This window comes from Polypterus senegalus, chromosome 6, assembly GCF_016835505.1.
Source record: "Polypterus senegalus isolate Bchr_013 chromosome 6, ASM1683550v1, whole genome shotgun sequence".
Lineage (NCBI taxonomy): Eukaryota > Metazoa > Chordata > Cladistia > Polypteriformes > Polypteridae > Polypterus > Polypterus senegalus.
Window position 1 is genome coordinate 45,305,044 of NC_053159.1, and position 19,325 is coordinate 45,324,368.

Sequence of the window (19,325 nt, forward strand, 5' to 3'; positions counted from 1 at the left end):
GCAGTATTGCTCATAAGATATAAACAATAAAATATAGCAAGATTTATTTTTTTCAAACTCTTTGCATTTCAAAATGAAAGAAAGACAAATACATTTCTATGACCAATCAATAATAAACATTATGTCTGCCTCAAGCTAGATACAGCTGGGAAAAATAATGTGAGAATTTTGCAGCATTGTAAATCAGTTTTAAATAGGATACACACGGGACATTTCCTTCTGCTTCTTATTTATTTTTTGGAGCACTACAAAACCTCACTGCTTGTGCTGGTTTTATAGTGCCTGCTAAATATATCATTTTTACTATCAGAGCACTAGACTTACTTACAGTAGCTGTTATTATTTGAAATATGCAATATCAGATCTGAAAATCAAAAAATGTAAGAAATAAAATAAAATACCGTTTTCTTGCCTAGTGGAGGACCAAAAACCCCTTTCCTTCGCTTATCTAGCTTCGACATAATGATGTTCTGTGTCTGAGCAGCTGTGGTCTGGGCCGAAAAGTTAATGAGGAGAGGGTTGTAGACATCCTTGTCAAGGTGGTTTAGCAAAAAATCCTGGAATGAAAGCAAATACATATTAATTTCCTCATGGTAGCAACAGCAACTGAAGGTGACAAAGCACTAACACCTGGAAGTTATATAATCTCCCTTTAAAGGCTCAGCATGAGTATATGTTGAGGCATAAAAAAAATCACATTCAGTATTTGCAGTACTTAAAAATGGTAAAGAAAAGAAAGCTGCTCATCAGCTTTGTGTTGCAAAATAATTGTTTTGAACCCATTAGAATAAAAAATGTGCTTTACAGAGTTTGACAGCATAAACAAAAGAAATAGTCTGCAATAAGATAGAAAAAACATTAAAAATAAATGTAAAAAGAGTGATTTAAACCACCTTAATAAAGAGGTTGACTAAATGGGTAACATTTTTTTAACTATAAAAAACAATAAAGTCAGAGCAAAAGGTGCCTCTGGCACAAAGAGCATATCTTTACTGAGCTTCCCAGACTCCTTGGAGCCACTTGTCCCTAATGACATAGCAACTCACTTTTTTCCTTCATCAGTCACTTCAGTGATCAAAACTGAGCCATTTTACATTTTAAGTTATTGATCATAAAGATTACAACTCACACACACCTGCATACTCGGGTATCCGGGAACCAAAAATGAATCCAGTAACTGCGCAGGAGCAGACACTCAAAACACACAAGGAAACATACATTACAAAGACAACACGTATCCTACCAGTTTTTTTATTTTTTTCAACTGGGCTAAGTGAAGTCTATTCTAGCAGTCTAAATAAGTATAAGAACTTGCACTGTCACTATCTAATTTTATTTGAACACCATTTTCTGTATTTTTATATTAAAATAATGTGTTTAGTGTTGTGAAAGAGACCTGGAAAGGTGGAGATATGCTCTAGAGAGGAGAGGAATGAAGGGCAGTAGGAACAAGACAGAATACATGTGTGTAAATGAGAGGGAGGTCAGTGGAATGGTGAGGATGCAGGGAGCAGAGTTGGCGAAGGTGGATGAGTTTAAATACTTGGGATCAACAGTACAGAGTAATGGGGATTATGGAAGACAGGCGAAAATGAGAGTGCAGGCAGGGTGGAATGGGTGGAGAAGAGTGTCAGGAGTAATTTGTGACAGAACGGGTATCCGCAAGAGTGAAAAGGAAGGTCTACAGGACAGTAGTGAGACCAGCTATGTTATATGGGTTGGAGACGGTGGCACTGACCAGAAAGCAGGAGACAGAGCTGGAGGTGGCAGAGTTAAAGATGCTAAGATTTGCATTGGGTGTGACGAGGATGAACAGGATTAGAAATAAGTACATTAGAGGGTCAGCTCAAGTTGGACAGTTTGGAGACAAAGTCAGAGAGGCGAGATTGCATTGGTTTGGTCATGTGCAGAGTAGAGATGCTGAGTATATTAGAGTAAATAGAATTCCAAGAGCAAAACTTAAAAGAAGTGGTGAAGTGGCCTTCTGCTGTTATGCACCTAAAATCTGGAATAGCCTGCCAATAGGAATTTGCCAGGCTAATACAGTAGAGCACTTTAAAAAACTGCTGAAAACACATTACTTTAATATGGCCTTCTCATAACTTCACTTTAATTTAATCCTGATACTCTGTATATCCAATTCATCATAATAACTATTCATGGTGGCTCTAAAATTTGTACTAACCCCTACTCTCTCTTCTGTTTTTTTTTTCTGGTGTCCTTTTGGTGGTGGCGCATCTACTCAAAGCACCGTTATGTTCCACCAATGATGGATTAAAGCCAGAAGTCTGCATGACCATCATTATCAAGTCCTTCCGTAAGAACCCTAAATACAAAGAGGACTGTTTCATTTATGTTAGGTAGAATGCCCAGAGGGGACTGGGCAGTCTCGTGGCCTGGAACCCCTGCAGATTTTATTTTTTTCTCAAGCCGTCTGGAGTTTTTTTGTGTGTTTTCTGTCCTCCCTGGCTTTCAGACCTTACTCTTTTTCTATCTTAACTAATGTTGTCTTGTTCCTCCCTGTGTGGATAGCACTTTGCGTACTGAGAAAAGCGCTATATATAAATGTAATTAATTATTATTTTAATTTCTTATTTTTCTTCATTATGTAAAGCACTTTGAGCTACTTTTTTGTATGAAAATGTGCTATATAAATAAATGTTGTTGTTGTTGTATATTGGGAAAATGATGCTAAGAATAGAGCTACCAGGAAAGAGGAAGGCCTAAGAGAAGGTTTATGGATGTGGTGAGAAAGGACATGCAGGTGATGGGTATAACAGAACAAGATGAGGAGGACAGAAAGATATGGAAGAAGATAATCCACTGTGGCAACAACTAATGGGAGCAGCCAAAAGAAGAAGAAGATTGTTATACAACATTGTGTCACAACAGATTTACAATAATTTGGCTTTCTTGACATTGATTAACAGAAAAACCATTTTTGAAGTCAAAGTGAAAACAGAGCTTTGGAAAGTGATCTAATTGATTACAAATGTCAAACACAAAAAATGATTCCCTCCAAGTCAGTATTTAGGAGAGGCACCTTTGGCAGCCATGAGTCTGTGTTTGCAGGTCTCTTTCTATCAAGGTCCAGGTTTCTTACAGACTGCATCAGGAGAGGCATCCCCACAGCATGATGCAATGGCGGAGGTGGTGGCCTCTCCCTGAAAATAAAATATTCATTTTCCGCAGTTTAACATTGCTGTATTTAGAGTTTTCACGCACATAATGTTTTTGGATGCTGTTGTTGCAACTTAAAAAAAGCTCTTGCCTGAAGAAACATTACTTTTTTAAGGCTATATTCACACTGCATTTAAATGGGGCTCTGTTATGATTTTCCCAATCTGATTTTATTTTTGACTGCTCAGATTAGTTTTTGCAATTTTTCCAAATCGGAAACAAGTACAGACGTCTATCCTAAATGTTACCAGTATCTGAAAACTGAATGAAACAATTTTGACAGACTAAGTGACAGATACTGGTTGTTGTGTTACTTCATGTTGTTTCAAATTTGTAATCTCATTGCAGCAAGGAACAGATACAGAAAATGAAACCAGGAGCTCTGAGTGGATTTAACATGGCTGATGTTCTGTATTTAGAAACAAGTGGGCAAAGGACAGGAAAGCGGACTGGAGAGAGCATGGTGGGGAGGATTTGGGTACAAAACAGTCGTTACAGTACATGCTCTGAAAAGGTTTGTTTCCTCGTTGTTTTTTGCCACTAATACTTTTCTAAAAACGTCACATCTGTGTCACATTTGAGAGAAAAAAATGGATTTGAGCTACTGTGTGAATGTAGATTTTAGGCATTAAAAACAAAATGCAAGGTTGCACAAAAGGATTAAGAATGGTGCAATTGCTATCAACAATATGGTGCCATTCATGAAAAGGAAGAACAACCTAAAATGATTAAAATTATCCCACAAATTAAGTACACCAAATCAGGACACTTTAAACTGGAATCATAACTAATAATAGAAAAAACAGCAAAACAACCTTCAATACAGAGAACACGGACCTGTACTAATGCGAATCATCAACAATTTAATACGTTTAACACTTTTTTTGTTGCTGGTCCCTAAAAAAAACTCTACTGGTGTGTTTTACAGTATTGAAAACTGCTTGCCTCTGCGCTGAAATTAGAAACTATTAAATGTATTTTAAAAGACCAAATTATGTTAAACCAGTGCTGTGCTATGGTGTTAACAAAACATCGTGAGAGCCCGTGTTTTTATTTATCACTTTCTATTAAAGTACTGCATATAGTTATTTGTACCTAGGCTTTCAGTTTATGGAGCACATTCTTATTAATGAGCTGAAATGTGTAGAGGTAGGTAGGAATAACACCGAGAAAAAGCCTTATCTGTCGGGTTTATTTTGATGCTCGATTAACTGGACGAACAGTAATGTGTTCCATTTACAACACTCTTAGCAGTTTATCAATTTATCAATCAGTTTATCAATTCTGTCTTCCACTGATGATTAAAGCACAGATACTTGTATTAACTCTGCAACAGTTTGACAATGGTTTGTTGTGTCAATTGCTTTGCTTTGAGCAGCACTTCGATATTTTCTTTATCTTAGCATGATGTAATACTTCTTTGTCTACTCGCCAACTTCAGCAAATTTTAAGTATTATCATGAGTACCTCTTTATTGCCTGTAATTTTACATGACACAATACACTAGATTATCACTGTTTTGATCAGCCTAAAATGCACCAAATATGTTTTCTGTTTTCAAAAATTAAATATATACTTTTGTGGATGGCTTTGCGGAGGTTTAATGAGGAAGCCCTTTGGATTTGCTGGCCACCCCCACTTCGTGGGACTGTGGGTGCATCTGCTACACCAGTGCCACCACCATGCTTCAAGGTGGAGATGGTGTGTTGTTGACAATGTACACAGTATTCTAACATGGCAAGTAGTCCGATAGTCAAAAAGCTAAATTTTCTAGTCTCATCAGACCATAGAGCCTTCTTCTAACTTTAGTCAGTGTCTCTCTTGTTCCTTATATTTAGTTGTTTTGTTTTTTTTAGTAGTGGCTTTCTTTGTCTCCCATAAAGATGTAACTGGTGAAACACCTCGGAAACAGTTGTCTTCACAGTCTCTCCAATCTCATCAGCTGTAGGTTGTAAATCCTTTAGAGTTATCACTGGTCGTTTGGTTGCCTCTTTCACTAGTCTTCTAGCATGATCACTCCGTTTTTGTAGACGACCTGCTCTAGGCAGATGTACAGCTGTGCCAAATGCTTTGCATTTCTTAATGACTGATTTAAGTGGATTCCAGTGGATATTCAGTGACTTTGATATTTTCTTGTCTTCATCCCCTGAATTGTGTTTTTAAATTGCCTTTTCATGGAGTTCCGTGGAGTCTTCATTGTGCAAGTTAGGCCACAACACTGACAAACCACAAGTTGGACCTTCCACATACAGGTGCATTTAGACTACAATCAACTCAAACCCCTTGACTACAGACAGGTGATCTCTATTGTAACTAATTATGGGACCTCTAAAACAATTGGCTACACTAGTGATGATTTAGGTATAATATCATAGAAACAGAGTTAATACTTATAAGATCAAATATTTTATGGTTCATATTTGTAATTAATTTTGACTAATTTACAGAGATCTGGTTTCACTTTGACATTAAACAGTCTTTTTCTGTTGTGCAATGTCAAAAAAGCCAAATTAAGCCAACTGTGACTGAATGTTGTACAGGGTAAATACTTTTTATAGGCACTGTATTTTCTTACCCACATCACCATTTTCAGTCAGTGCTCTTGTGTCTGCAAACATCCTGTTCATAGCAGCAGCTCCTGTTGTTAGCCATGTGTTCCTAATGTTGCTATATGTGATTTCATGAAGCTTTCACTTTAAAAGATTGTGGTGCCTGCTTAATGTCCAAAATTTAGATTAAAATTGTTATTTTAAACACTTTTTTCATAAATCTTAGTTTATTTCAGGAAAGGATCTTTAGAATAGGATTTACTAAGAATTATTTTAAGAACAATCCTTTCAATTCTTCTCTATTTCATTCATATTGAAAGCCATCTTTGATATATTTCTCACTGTGGCCACTTACGGTATTACATTAATTATGACTTCACCCATTCAGGGATTGTTCCTGCTTTGCAATAAATGATGTTGGAATAAATGAGTTTGAAATTTGATGGATGGATGATTACCACTTTATAAATGTATTTATCGTTTTGTGCTTCAGCTGACTTGACAATAGCTTGAATGAGCATACATGTACAAGTATAAGATATAACAAGCACCATTTTGTGCGTGAGTGTGTTGTTTGCTTTCAGTCATTATGTGAATATTATAGATAAAAAGGCTGTGCTCTATTTACTTGAACAAAGAACTTAGCTTTAAAAAATTTAAAGATCTTTAAGGTTTTTGACAAAGCGATCCTTTTGGTTGTTAAATTTATTTTTCTATTCTTTTTCCGCTGCTTTGCAGAAAATTAACACTTTGTGACTTAGGACTGGGAAAGGAAAATGTATTTACTATTAGTTTGTTTAGCAAAGTTCAACACATCTATCACTCATTATTATTAAATAAATGATTAATCCACATAAAATTTAAATCGATTAATGCATGGTTATTTCATGTGTGGGACTGATGTTCTGTACATGTACAGTAAGCTCCTGCTTTGTGTTTGATGATGCCAGGACAGACACATCCCTATTTTTTAGGAATTTTTGGACTTCTCTGGTTTAATTTATACCATTTTTGTAATGTCTGAATGTGCATTTCTTGATGTTATTGTCTATTCTGGCAACACCATTTTGTTTAGTAAGGTTAACGTCATTTTGTCTTATTAATAATACATTTTATTTATTTGTAGGCGCCTTTCTAAATGCTCAAGGACACCGAACAATAGAGAAAACGCAGATTATAAACAAAAGTTAAAATCAGACAGAGCAATTGTAATCAAAGAGAAAAAGCAGTCTTAAACAAATGAGTTTTAAGTTTAGATTTGAAAAGTGAAAATGATTTAGTATTTCTAAGCTCAGATGGTAGTGAGTTCCAAAGCTGGGGAGCAGAGCAACTGAATGCGAAGGGGACAGTCAAGTGGATGGAGGAAGAGGATCTAAGGGTAGGGGAGGGAATGGCAACATGGAGGAGGTCAGACAGATATGGATGGGCAAGGTTGTGGATAGCCTTAAAAATTAGTAGGAGAATTTTGAATTGAATTCAGAACTGAACTGGAAGCCAATGAAGCTGCTGCAAAATGGGAGTGATATGGTGATTAGAGGGGGTTCTAGTAATGATACAGGCAGCTGAATTCTGGACCAGTTGAAACTTATAAAGAGATTTGCGAGAAAAAACAAAGAAAAGGAAATTGCAATAATCCAGACGAGAAGTGACAAGGCTATGAACAAGGAAAGCAGTGGTGTGGAGAGTGAGGGAGAGACGAATACGATTAATGTTACGCAAGTGGAAATATGCAGACCGGGAGATGTTATTGATGTGAGACTGAAAGGATAAAGTACTGTTAAGGATGACACCCAGACTCTTAACCTGTGGAGAGAAAACAGGAATTATTAATAACAAATGAAAAATGATCCGTTTTGGATAATGTTGATTTTGTACCAATGAGAAGAACCTCAGTTTTTTCACTATTTAATTTAAGAAAATTTGAAGAAAACAAGGATTTGACTTCTGCTATGCAATCAGTAAGTGAGGAGGGTGGAAAGGAAGCAGTAGGTTTGCTAGTGAGATAAAGCTGGGTGTCATCAGCATAACAGTGGAAGCTAATTTTATATTTACAAAAGATATTGACAAGGGAAAGGAGGTAAATAATGGAAAGGAGAGGCCTCAGGACAGAGCCCTGGGGCACACCTGAAATAACAGCGGTGGGTTGGGATGTGAAAGTTTTAAGCTGAACAAACTGAGTGCGGCCTGAGAGGTAGGTTCTGATCCAATCTAGTGGAGTGTGGGTAATACCAATCGATGATAATCTATTAAAAAGAGTAGTGTAACAAATAGTGTCAAAGGCTGCACTCAGATCAAGGAAGATGAGAATAGTAATTAAACCAGAATCAGCTGCCATAACAAGGTCATTAGTAATTTTTATAAGTGCCGTTTCTGTACTGTGGAGGGGACGAAAACCAGACTGCAACTGTTCATACAGATTATTTTGAGATAAATGAGAATGAAGTTGAATAGCCACTATTTTTTCAAGGATTTTGGAAATGAAGGGTAGATTAGAAATAGGATGAAAATTACTGAAATTAGTCGGATCAGCACCAGGTTTTTTCAGTACTGGGGTTATTGCAGCAGTTTTAAAAGATGAAGGAACAGTACCAGTAGTGAGAGAAGAGTGGATTATAGTAGAGATAAAGGGGACCAGAGAGCGGAGGCAGGCTTTGACTAGAACTGTAGGGAAGGCATCCAGTTGACAGGTGGATGGCTTAGACTTACAAACAAGATTCACTTCTTGACTGTGGCTACATTGTATGTCATTGAGTTGCCTCTTAAGATCTTGCATCAAGGTTTTCGATTTACAACAAAAGAGTTAACTATAAAAATAAGTGAAGTTAGTACCATAATTATGAAAGTTAGTGTTAGGACTTGTAACAATGGACTGTAATTTTGGTTTCGTATTTTGGTTGAGGAAATTGTCACTGATGGCTCTCTGGTTTTAACTTTGGCTAACTCTCTGGCCACAGCTCTGTTTATTTCTGTTACCTTATTCCATCTCCTGTTTTTTTATTGCTCAGAATAAAAAAATATCTATAAAAAACTTCTAAGCACCTTCTTCTCCACAGTAATGGACAGTATGAATTCGGAAAAACTGATGTTTCTGGGAAAACAGAGAAGAGTATGTTTTACTTGTTTGGTTTTTATATAAAGAATTCTTACTAACAGCTGTCTTTTACTGATCAAACATAAGTGTCATTTTCGTATTCTTTATTCTGTAAAGGCTAGGAATCCTTGATCTTAAATGTTAGTTTTGGACTCCTAATCTACATTTCTGCAAATATGTTGTGTAATGTATTTGAGAGGCTTGTGGAGCTCATTTTTAGATGATATTTATACAGCTTTTCGTTTTCACAAAAGTAAAAAATTGTGTTAGTAAATATCATAAATGCCTGAATGTGTGAATTTTTAAGACAATTTAATCTTCATATTAAACTGATATAAACACTGTAAACCTGTGTTGAATAAATTCAAACACACATTTTATTATGTTATAATATATGAAACATTAAGAAAGAAACAAAAAATTCTTACCATATTACAACTTCAAAATAAAAATATACATAATTACTACAGCAATTCCCATGATGTTAGATAGCTTTAATGCAAAGAATTGTAGAAACGGGGCATGCTGTATATAATTGCTCACAGTTGCCTTTTCTGGGAATATCAAAGCATGCAGATTCCAGCCCTCAACCGGATGACGAGCCATTACAGTGCACACTCGCACATCTGCTCACACTCAACCTCTGCAAATTCCGTAACACAAATTATCCTAATATGCATGTCTATTGGATGCAGGACTTAAGACACAGCAAAGACAGAGGGAAATCATACAATTTCCACAATTACAACAGCATAACCTGTTATTAATCTATATTTTAAATATCCTAATTGTCTTCAATTACACAATTACAACATCATAACCTGCTATTAACCTATATTTTAAATACCCTAATTGTCTTCCATTGTCTTCATAGCAGATATATTAAGGCATTTCAACATATTAAAGAATAACTTATTCATTGGATATGTTTGTACTTTCATTTTTTAAAAATAACTCTATTTTGGAAGAAAAACAATAAAAACTAAACAGATAATAATGCTGTGATTATAAATGTTTACAGTGATCAGATGCTGTGTTCATGTACTATCAGACAATTCAAAGAAAACAAAGCTATCCAAATTCTCCAAGTAGTGATGATGTTCAGTGGTAAACCAAGTGAATAAAAGACCATAAGAAAAGTAGAATTATGGTGGTTAAAAAAAAAAAAAAGTGACACACTAAATCAATCACCAAAGCCTAAACACAAAGCTCAAAATCAAAGAAGCAAAGTGAAAGGTGCTAAAATGAAATTCTTACAGAAAGTTTGTTGTAGCTTCCTCTTGGTTTACAGGAAAGATGTAAGTAATTAAGAATAAGATCTGATACTTGAAGGTCAGGAATTGCATGCCACCATCTTAAATAGGCAAGACGCAATGATGCAATAAACCAAGGGACAGATAGTGGGCAGAAAACATGGCTACAAACGTGAATACTGTGTAGAAAAAATACAAAAAGGTGTTGCCAGAAAAACAATTAAAAATAGAAATAAACACATGAAATAATGAAAACAGCCCAAAAGTTAAACAAACTGCATCCAATGATTCATTTAAATTTGATTAATTTGTGGAATCATGTTCCCTTTTATGCTTCATTCATGGCTAGCTAACAGGAAAAGGAACAGAAGACTGGACTTCCATAGTAACTAACTATTTAGCAAAACTAGAAATTCCAGCACAACTCAGTTATGCTTAACCATTGATATATGCATTTCTGGAAACAAATATTTAGTAATGTACTGTCACTGCTTCAAAGATATAATTTGTGCAAGGCTACATTCAAAAGGATTTGAAATCATATGGAGGAATTTCTGGGTAAAGTCTGAAAACATGTAGGGTGTATTATGAATAGACCCCTAGTGTTAGGTAAACGTAAACCAGTGAATTAATCAACAGTAATCATGGAAATTTGTGTTGAAGATGCCACCCTGTAACTTTATGCTTGGTTCTTTAATCAGCATTCCCAGTGGGCTCTACTTTTCCAGTTATTTGAAAAATACAAATTACCAGAAGACACATATACATAGCTATTAACAAAGCCTGCAAAGTAACATTAGAAAAGTAAAATGGTTTACAGACAGTTCCTAATTCCACCTTAGCCCCATGTATATCATATCCATTCTGCTGTTTTTTCAGAATACACAGCTGGCTCACCATTTGATACAAAGGACTCCGGAGCAAACCAGCATTCACCTTGTAGCTATTAAGCAATTAATTTAGGTGGTGTTTATTTAAAATCTTACTGCTACAAAGAATATTATTCCATCATAATAGTAAAGCAAGAACAATCACTGGTCCATAATAGTAAGCTTCATGTGCTGATGTAATTCAGAGATAATGCAGTAGAAAATAGCTATATAATGAGGATGGAGTGTTTCTAAGCAAAAGAAATTAGGCTTCATACTTAATCAATGAGGCCAGAATGTGATGTACATTAAGAAGGTACTTCTCCTTAAAATTGTAAAACATTTTTTGTAAGCATGCCATTTAGCTAAAACACACACAAGCCATGCACGAGTTCAATGGCTCAGATTGATTTGTGCCATCAATTTAATTCATGCCAAAGGCAAGTTACACGTGTACACTATCATCAGTTTTTGTTGTGAGCTCATTTATCACTGAGAGACAGCTTTCCTGTATGTGAGACATCATAAATGAATACAGAAAAAATCGCACAATACAGAACATGAGTTTGCTTCATCAGAATTGACACTCACAGCTGCTCAAAGGGATTTAACGCAGTAAGCTATAAGATAACCTAAAAAGGACTGCAAGGCCTCTGTTAATCAGTCTGCCAATTTCATTCAGAATAGCCATGGATGAGATAAACGCTCATTAATGTGGAAATTTTCAGTGCTTCTAATGGCTTTGTTTCACAGTTTTATTTTTTTTTTTACTCCATCCATATTTTTGAATGCACACTTTCTTAAGCAGGGTTTGAGGAATCTGGAGGCTCTCCCCTCAGCATTAGTTGCTACGGAGGTACCAACTGTCATTCACAAAATGGGCCTATTAGTAGGCACCAATTAGTCTAACATTGTTGTCTTAGACAGGCATTAGAAAACTACCAGCATACGCGAAAAAACCTAAGGGAAGAATAGGTACAAAACCAAAATCTATAATGTTCTATGCCTTTATGTTTCAACAGAACCATAATACCAGGTAATAGGTAAAGGTCTAGAAAAGGTTATTAGTACAACAATGGTTAGAAATAAATAAATTCCTTACCTAACATGCCATCACAAATACACACCCTCTATTTTCAAAATCTGCTTTCTTAATTATAGGATCAAGAGCAATCAGAGCCTATTCTGTTATCATTGAGTATAAGGCAAAAATTAACTCTGGAGGTGATGCCTGTGCATCACTGTGCACAAACACGGCCACAAACATGCATGACAGACAGACAGACAGACAGACAGACAGATAGAGAGATAGATAGATAGATAGATAGATAGATAGATAGATAGATAGATAGATAGATAGATAGATACTTTACTAATCCTGAAGGAAATTGCAGTGTTATAGCAGAAGACAAGAATTATCTATAAGTAATAAATAGTAGGCATTTACTAAGTGTAATAGTGATGAGAATTGCATATCCTTAAAAAGTTACAGGATGTTGGTGATTGGTACAGTATATTGGCCCAGTCTATTGCACATAGTGTTACTGTCTATTACAATGTACACTAGACAGGTTCAGTACACAGGGAACAATACCTCCTTGGCTGAGGGACAATTCATTATAGATCAGAAACAACCTCACACAGCACTCCTTGGAGCAATGCAGTTATCTCAGCATGTTACTGAATGTGCTCCTCCATTTACCAAAAACCCCATGAAGGAGATAAGAGTCTTCCTGAGTGACTGTCTGATCTACCACTTCCTCCAGTGAGTCCAGCCTGACTGCAATGACTGAACTAGCTTTTTTAGTCTGTTGGCATCACCTGTAATAATGCACGTTACTGCACAGGAAAATATACTGAACACTACAGACTGGTAGAAAACATATAAGAATGGCCTGCATACATCAAATAACCTCCACCTACTCAGAAAAATAGGTAGGAATCTGACCCTTCTTGTATACAGAATTTATGTTGGTATTCCAATTAAGCCTTTTGTTCAGATACACCCCAAGGTACTTACACATTCCCACCACCTCCACATCTTCACCATCAATAAGAATAGGGGACAGAGTGAGCCTGACCCCCCTCAAGTCTATGATTATTTTTTTGCATCATCATGATTTGGGTAGTTTAAAATTTTCATGCAGTAGAAATTCCATTATGTTTTTCTTTTTTTTTTTGTTGCACAGATTTATATTATGGCTTTTATTTGTATTCTGGTCTTTGCGTTCAGTTATTGAGAATTATTGTATATCATTTACATTACCATATTATTTCTCCTGGGACATCCCCATTTTGCCACAGTGGTCAAGACATGATAGAAGTCGCTATGGAGTGTAGTCCAGGAGATTGTGCAATTAATGTCAACAAAATGCCACAATAAAGATGCATCAACATGTAAATTTTGCAAATAACTAAATAAAAATTAACAATTTGGCATATATACAGTAGTGCTATTTGCATTTTTCCGGTTCTTGATTTTTGCTTCTGCTTCTTACTTTGATTCGTGAAATTTGAGCAGATGAAAGGCTTCATTCTTGATTCTGATATCGGCCTTGCCTAAAGTTTTCTCTCCAGTTCACTGTGAGGCACAATAAAGAGCTCTTTAGCAAAAGCTTCCCACTACCCGTTCCTGCACCGTTTTTTTAAAAAGCTTCCTCTCTTACTACTGCCCCTCCAATACTTTTCACCAGCCCAAATCCACAATCAAATGAACTCTGGGATTACTTCCAGCCAAGATCTGGAATCACATTTTTTGTCAATGGTGGCCTGCCGCTTAGAAAATTCGCTCTAGTTGCTCCAGGTGTCCACACATTTCTTAAAGTGGCAATTTCTTTGAGGGACAGTATGGTCCCATGTGTGAGCTTTTACACCCTGTTGCTGTACTTCCTCATCCCCTGATTCCCTCTTCAGTAACAGATCTGTAAACCAATGCAGGTTCTGGGTTACCTTCCCTCTAGTGTCCTTAGAAAATATTGCTTTCTCTAATCCTAAACTAGCAATAGAACTTGTTTGGGAAACACCTAATATTGGTGTAGCAATTACATTGGCATGACAAGTTCTAATGCCATTACTGGGATGTATCTTGCCAAGACTTTAAATGGCTCATTCCAGTCAAGCAACACATTTATTCGACAACAGAGTTCCAAACTGCCTCTGGAAGCAATATCAGCACAAGAATTGGGCATCAGGAGCGCCATGAAATGGGTTTACATAGCCGAGCTGCTGCACCCAAGCATATCATCATGATGCACAGTGCCAACCATTGGCTAAAGTGGTGTAAATCACAACACCATTGGACTCTGGAGTGTCAAAATGTGTTCTCTGGAGTGATTAATCAGTTTCTGTTACCTTTACAGTGGAAGAGAATCCAGTGCAGGACAAATGATGTCATTTTCTAGATGAATGTCAGAAGTCTTTCCACTTCTTATCTCCCGGGTACTTAACTGATGGCACACATTGAAGCTGACATTTGCTCATAGACCTACTTTAGTGTTGGAAAAACATCCAAAGTAAAATATAACTAAACATTGTCACCTGGAAGTGTCACCTTATGCAAATGGCCGCAAGAATATTTTTTTTCTTTCTTCATTTCATTAAGACATTACAAGTGGACTCCCCTTCTTTTTTGTCCTCTGGTTTCTTTACAATATGTATCTAGAATGAACACTACTGTTAATACAGCTTGCATGGTTACACACAAGTGCTCAAAGATTATGGTAAAGCCATAGCTGCTGAATAAACATAAGTTACAGATACTGCTTAGACTAAAAGCGTCTACAGCTGCCAGGTCAATGGTGCAACCAAAACTGGGTGGGGGAGAAATTGAGACAGAGAGAGAAAGAGAGAGAGAGAGAGAGAGTCAGAGGATCCGTTAATAATATTCAGAAGATGACAATGGCTTTTTTGTTTGTTTACTTAGTTTTTTTTTTACGCATTTCATTTATGGCCTATAAACACTCCACCCATTAATACTTTACATATTTTGGGTTCATCGTGTCCTCCCTGTCTCATATTTATTACAAAAAATATATGGCACTACTGTATATTGTGTGTATATGTATATTGAGAATTTAACGTTAGTAATTGGGTAATCTTAGCTGAGCTGGTAAAGAAAAATAATGTGCTCCGTAAAATAAAATTAAAAGATCAATAAATATGCTGTTTTGGGGAGTAATATTTCTGTGGGAAAGTCAATGCAGTTGAAACTAAGTGTATTTTAAGTGAGAACTGCTATGTATTCGTCTAATGAGTACAAATAGGTTTTAGCACTGCTTCCATCATTGAAATTTTGTCTACCATAATGAATATACTGTTTTGTATTTTGTTATGCTTCACAAGCTTAAAATGAATAGAGATTCCCCCTTTTGTCTATTAGAGAAATCATTTTTGTTAGCATAGAAAGGACTTTACAGTGTCATCAAGCACTACATTCCTATTATCAAAAAAATGCGACACATCTTTTAGAATGAAAAACACTCAAATGACAGGTGAGTTTAATCCTGATCTTAGATGCATGAAAATGTTTTAAATTATACCTTCTTCTTTTTCCTTAGTAAGAAATATTTTTGTAATCAGAGCTTCTGCATTGTATAATAAACAGGGTATCTTGTCCTGGCAAAAAGCAGCAGTGATGACAATTCTGCAATCAAGCTTCATCAAAAAAGTAAAATTTTACTTATACAGAGAAACGAGTAAATATAAGGATGATAAAATGACACAAAGGATAAAGGAACGCAAGATATTCTTTCCTTTCATCGCAATCTTACAACATTTAGAGCATTATTAATATAAGAGAGATATTCACTGCATTTATGTATAGCTGGAGCTAAACACTACTGCACAGGAAAATGATACCTGGTTCAGAATTTCTGAAAGGTAGCTTTCCTCAGCTGCCTTCAGATATATCAAGTGTCAGGTACAAGTGCTTTGGGACATTTTCAGTGCATAAAGAAAGTAAGCAGTACCACTCTACACCAAGAGGAGGCACTGTTCCTTTATCTTCTGCCCTTTTCTTTGTTCTCAGTGATTGTCAGGAAGCTGACTGACACCACTTCTTCCACATCCCACATTTTGGGATGTCTGCTACAATAACATCCAAAGACAGGAAGTGGCCCTTCATTTTTGGACTCACAACCGAGGGAGATGGACCTTCAGTGTGCTATCTCAAGAATTACTGACAAAATGTAGTGACTATGATCATTTTCTTATTTTCTTTATAGTTTTCACTGTGTGAAGTGGATTCACTGAGGAAATGCTCCAGCTCTTCATCTTTGTTATGTCTGTTTTTCTTACACAAGTTCTACAAGAGATCATGTATGTAATTATGTTTCAATCAGTCAGATCACATTCTTACAGACAGGAGCTGGAGGCTCTTATAAAGCTGCAGGGTCTACAGAAGTGCCCAGTTTGTGAATTCTGACCACAGACTTCTTGTTGCTACTCTGAAGTTTCAGCTTAGGTCCAGTAGAAAACCAGCTACTTGGAGAATAAGGCTGGACCTGGCCTGACTCCTGCTTCATATGAGTCTGCACGCAGTTTGTTTGAGGAATTTACAGACTTGGATGCGACTGCTGATGTAATGTAATGTAATGTGGGAGACCCTCTAAGACAAGACAATGAATGTTGCTGAGGGTTGTGTTGGTGTTACCTGTGTGCCCAGAAAGAGGTGTTTCATCTTGCAGGGCACCCTGGATATTATCGAGAGGAAACACAGCTCATGGCTTGATGGCAACTTTGGTCTGTACCAGGAACTGAGAAGGACAGCTGCAAGGGCTCTGAGGGGAGATAAGAAGGTGTTTGTTAGACAAATCTATGAGAAAATGACACACCATCTATGGTGTACTGACCCACGTCCTTCTTACAGAGGAATCAAAGCATTACACACATCTAAATCTGTTCCTTAGTGAGTCATAGTCAGGGCACGTGATGGAACGGTTTTTAGATGACACTGCAATTGTGACCCACTGGGTTAGGTTTTTTGAGCAGCTGTTTAAAGCTGGACCTCTGGCTAGGATGTTGGACATCTCTGGGTCTACAGTTCTTGAGGCTGATCCTCCAAATAGCTGTGAAACACCCAGTCTCAAGGAGATTGCACAGGAGGTGAACCAGCTGAAGGTAGAAAAGGCTACAGAGATCTATGGTATCCAGGGTCAACTTCTCCAGATTGGTGGCAAGGCTGTCATATTTGCATTGCAAGCAATCTTTGCTTCCATTTGGGAGTCAGGTGTCATCCCAACTGACTGGAAAATGGGACTTGTCATTCCTATCTGGAAAAGGATGGGAATTTTCGGTGCTGAGTAAGGTCCTTGCTAGGGTCATCCTCAATAGGATGCAAATCACTTGCTCACCTAACAGTGACCTGAGCAGTCTGATTTTACATCTAAGAAGTCTATCATCGACTGCATCCTGACACTCTGATGGTTTTCATGGAGTGCAAACACGGATATCGACAGAGTTTGTTTGCAGCCTTTGTTGTTTTTTATAAAGCATTCAACTTAGTTGACCGAGCTGCTCTGTGGGACATCCTGAAACTTTGTGGGATCCCACCGAATTTGTTGGATATCATGGCCAGCCTGTACACTGGCACTGTGAGTGCTGTGCAGAGTGCAGGCAGAACCTCTGCATTTTTCCCACTTGATTCTGGGGTCCATCAGGGGTATTTTATTACTCTGTTGATTGCTTGCATGGACTGTGTTCAACAGGATTGTAGGGTCCACTGGCTGTAGGGCATCTGCTGGTGAAGAAAGATACACTGTTCTTGACTTTGCCAACAATTATGTGATCTTCCTGGAGTCAATAGAGGCTCTGATTGGGGGAGCAAGGAGTCTGAGTGTTTGGACTTGCGAGTGTCCTGGATAAAAACCAAGATCCAGGCCTTTAATGACCTCTTGGGCACAGGCATCAGCAGTATGTCTGTCTACAGAAAGAATATTGATCTTGTCAAGAGGTTTACTTACCTTGGCAGTGACATTCATGTCTCTAGTGATTCTTCCCATGAAGTCAGTAGACAATTGAGAGAGCATGGGTGGGTCATGAGGTCACTAGAAAGAGGTGTGTGGCACTCTCAATATCTTTGCAAGAGGACAAAGTCTTTAGAGTTCTGGTGCTTCCTGTTTTGCTATATGGTTGCAAGACATGAATGCTATCCAGCAACCTGAAACAGAGACTGGACTCCTTTGTTACTGTATCTCTTCAGAGAATCCTTGGGTACCGCTGGTTTGACGTTGTGCCCAATGAACGGTTGTTCACGGAGTCTTGAAGGAGGCACACCTGGATTGTGAGGGAGTGTCACTTACAGCACTATGGCCATGTGGCATGATCCCTCAAGGGAGATCCAGCTCACAAGATCCTCTTTGTTGAGGACCTGAGTGGTTGGACCAGGCCAAAGGGACGCCCACGTAACACCTGGCTGCAACAGATAGATTTGTCATTTCCAGGGGCTGCATATGTCTGCATGAAGGGTTGGCAACCAGGATCCCAAGCTGTTTTGTTGTGTGGTGGGTGCGTCAATGCACTGTACCAGTGCCTGATCCCCAACATGACCTGAGTCTAATATTCAGGATCTTGAAATTACAAATGTGGTTTGAGACCTTGGGTCATACTCTTGCCTCCATAGTGTCTGCATGTCATCCAGGGCTCATTATGGTATTTTCTCTGAGTATTCTGGTTTTACTCAAACATCTCAAACATATATGTGTTAGGTGAGGGTGGGATTTAAAACTGATGCAGTTTCAGTGATTGTGGATTTGCACGTGAGTATGTTGGTTGGTTGTATGTTGAGTGTGGTTTGTGATGGACTGTTTCTCTATCCCTTTTTGCTTTCTGCCTTTTACTCAATGCTGCCAAGTTAGTCTAAGGTCCACATGACCAAGCATTGTGATGCTTGTTCTTTGAACATAAAAATGAGCTCAACTTTATTTTTGTTTTGGTTATGGTTGAAAATTATGTTACATTTTTTGACATCATTGTGAGAACATTTGATTTGTTTTTCCATTAATTATTGCCAATTTAGAATCTTGATTTTTTGATGTCTGCAACCATGTTGTTTATGGTTGGTAGGTCCATTGCTGATCATATGATTTTACGTCGATGTGTGCTACTGTGATGAGGCGTGTAAGTGGTCCATGGTGATGTGTGGTTTTAAATAAAAATGGCTCAGGCTCCACAAGTGTGTGTGTGTGTTTATGTGGCCCCAAGATATTTAATTGGGAGATTGAGTCTGATCTCATTTGCAAATTAGGAAATAGGCGGTTCCAATTTCCTCATTGACTCTCAGTGGGTTGTAATTAGGACACTGCGCCTACACAGGTTTTAAATAGAGCCTGAGCAGGGCAAGAGGAGGACCGAACAAATAAAAAGTTAAGTTAATCAAGGACAGCTG

General features: G+C 37.4%; 1 protein-coding gene across 1 annotated transcript in view; it reads right to left on the reverse strand.

The window, feature by feature from the left end:
- The window catches only part of dnah7 (dynein, axonemal, heavy chain 7), a 422,487-nt gene that overhangs the window by 208,425 nt on the left and 194,737 nt on the right, over positions 1-19,325 (reverse strand). The window contains exon 33 of the mRNA XM_039755900.1: positions 402-557. Within this exon, the coding sequence (XP_039611834.1) occupies positions 402-557 (156 nt within the window). The remainder of the gene's footprint in view (positions 1-401; positions 558-19,325) is intronic.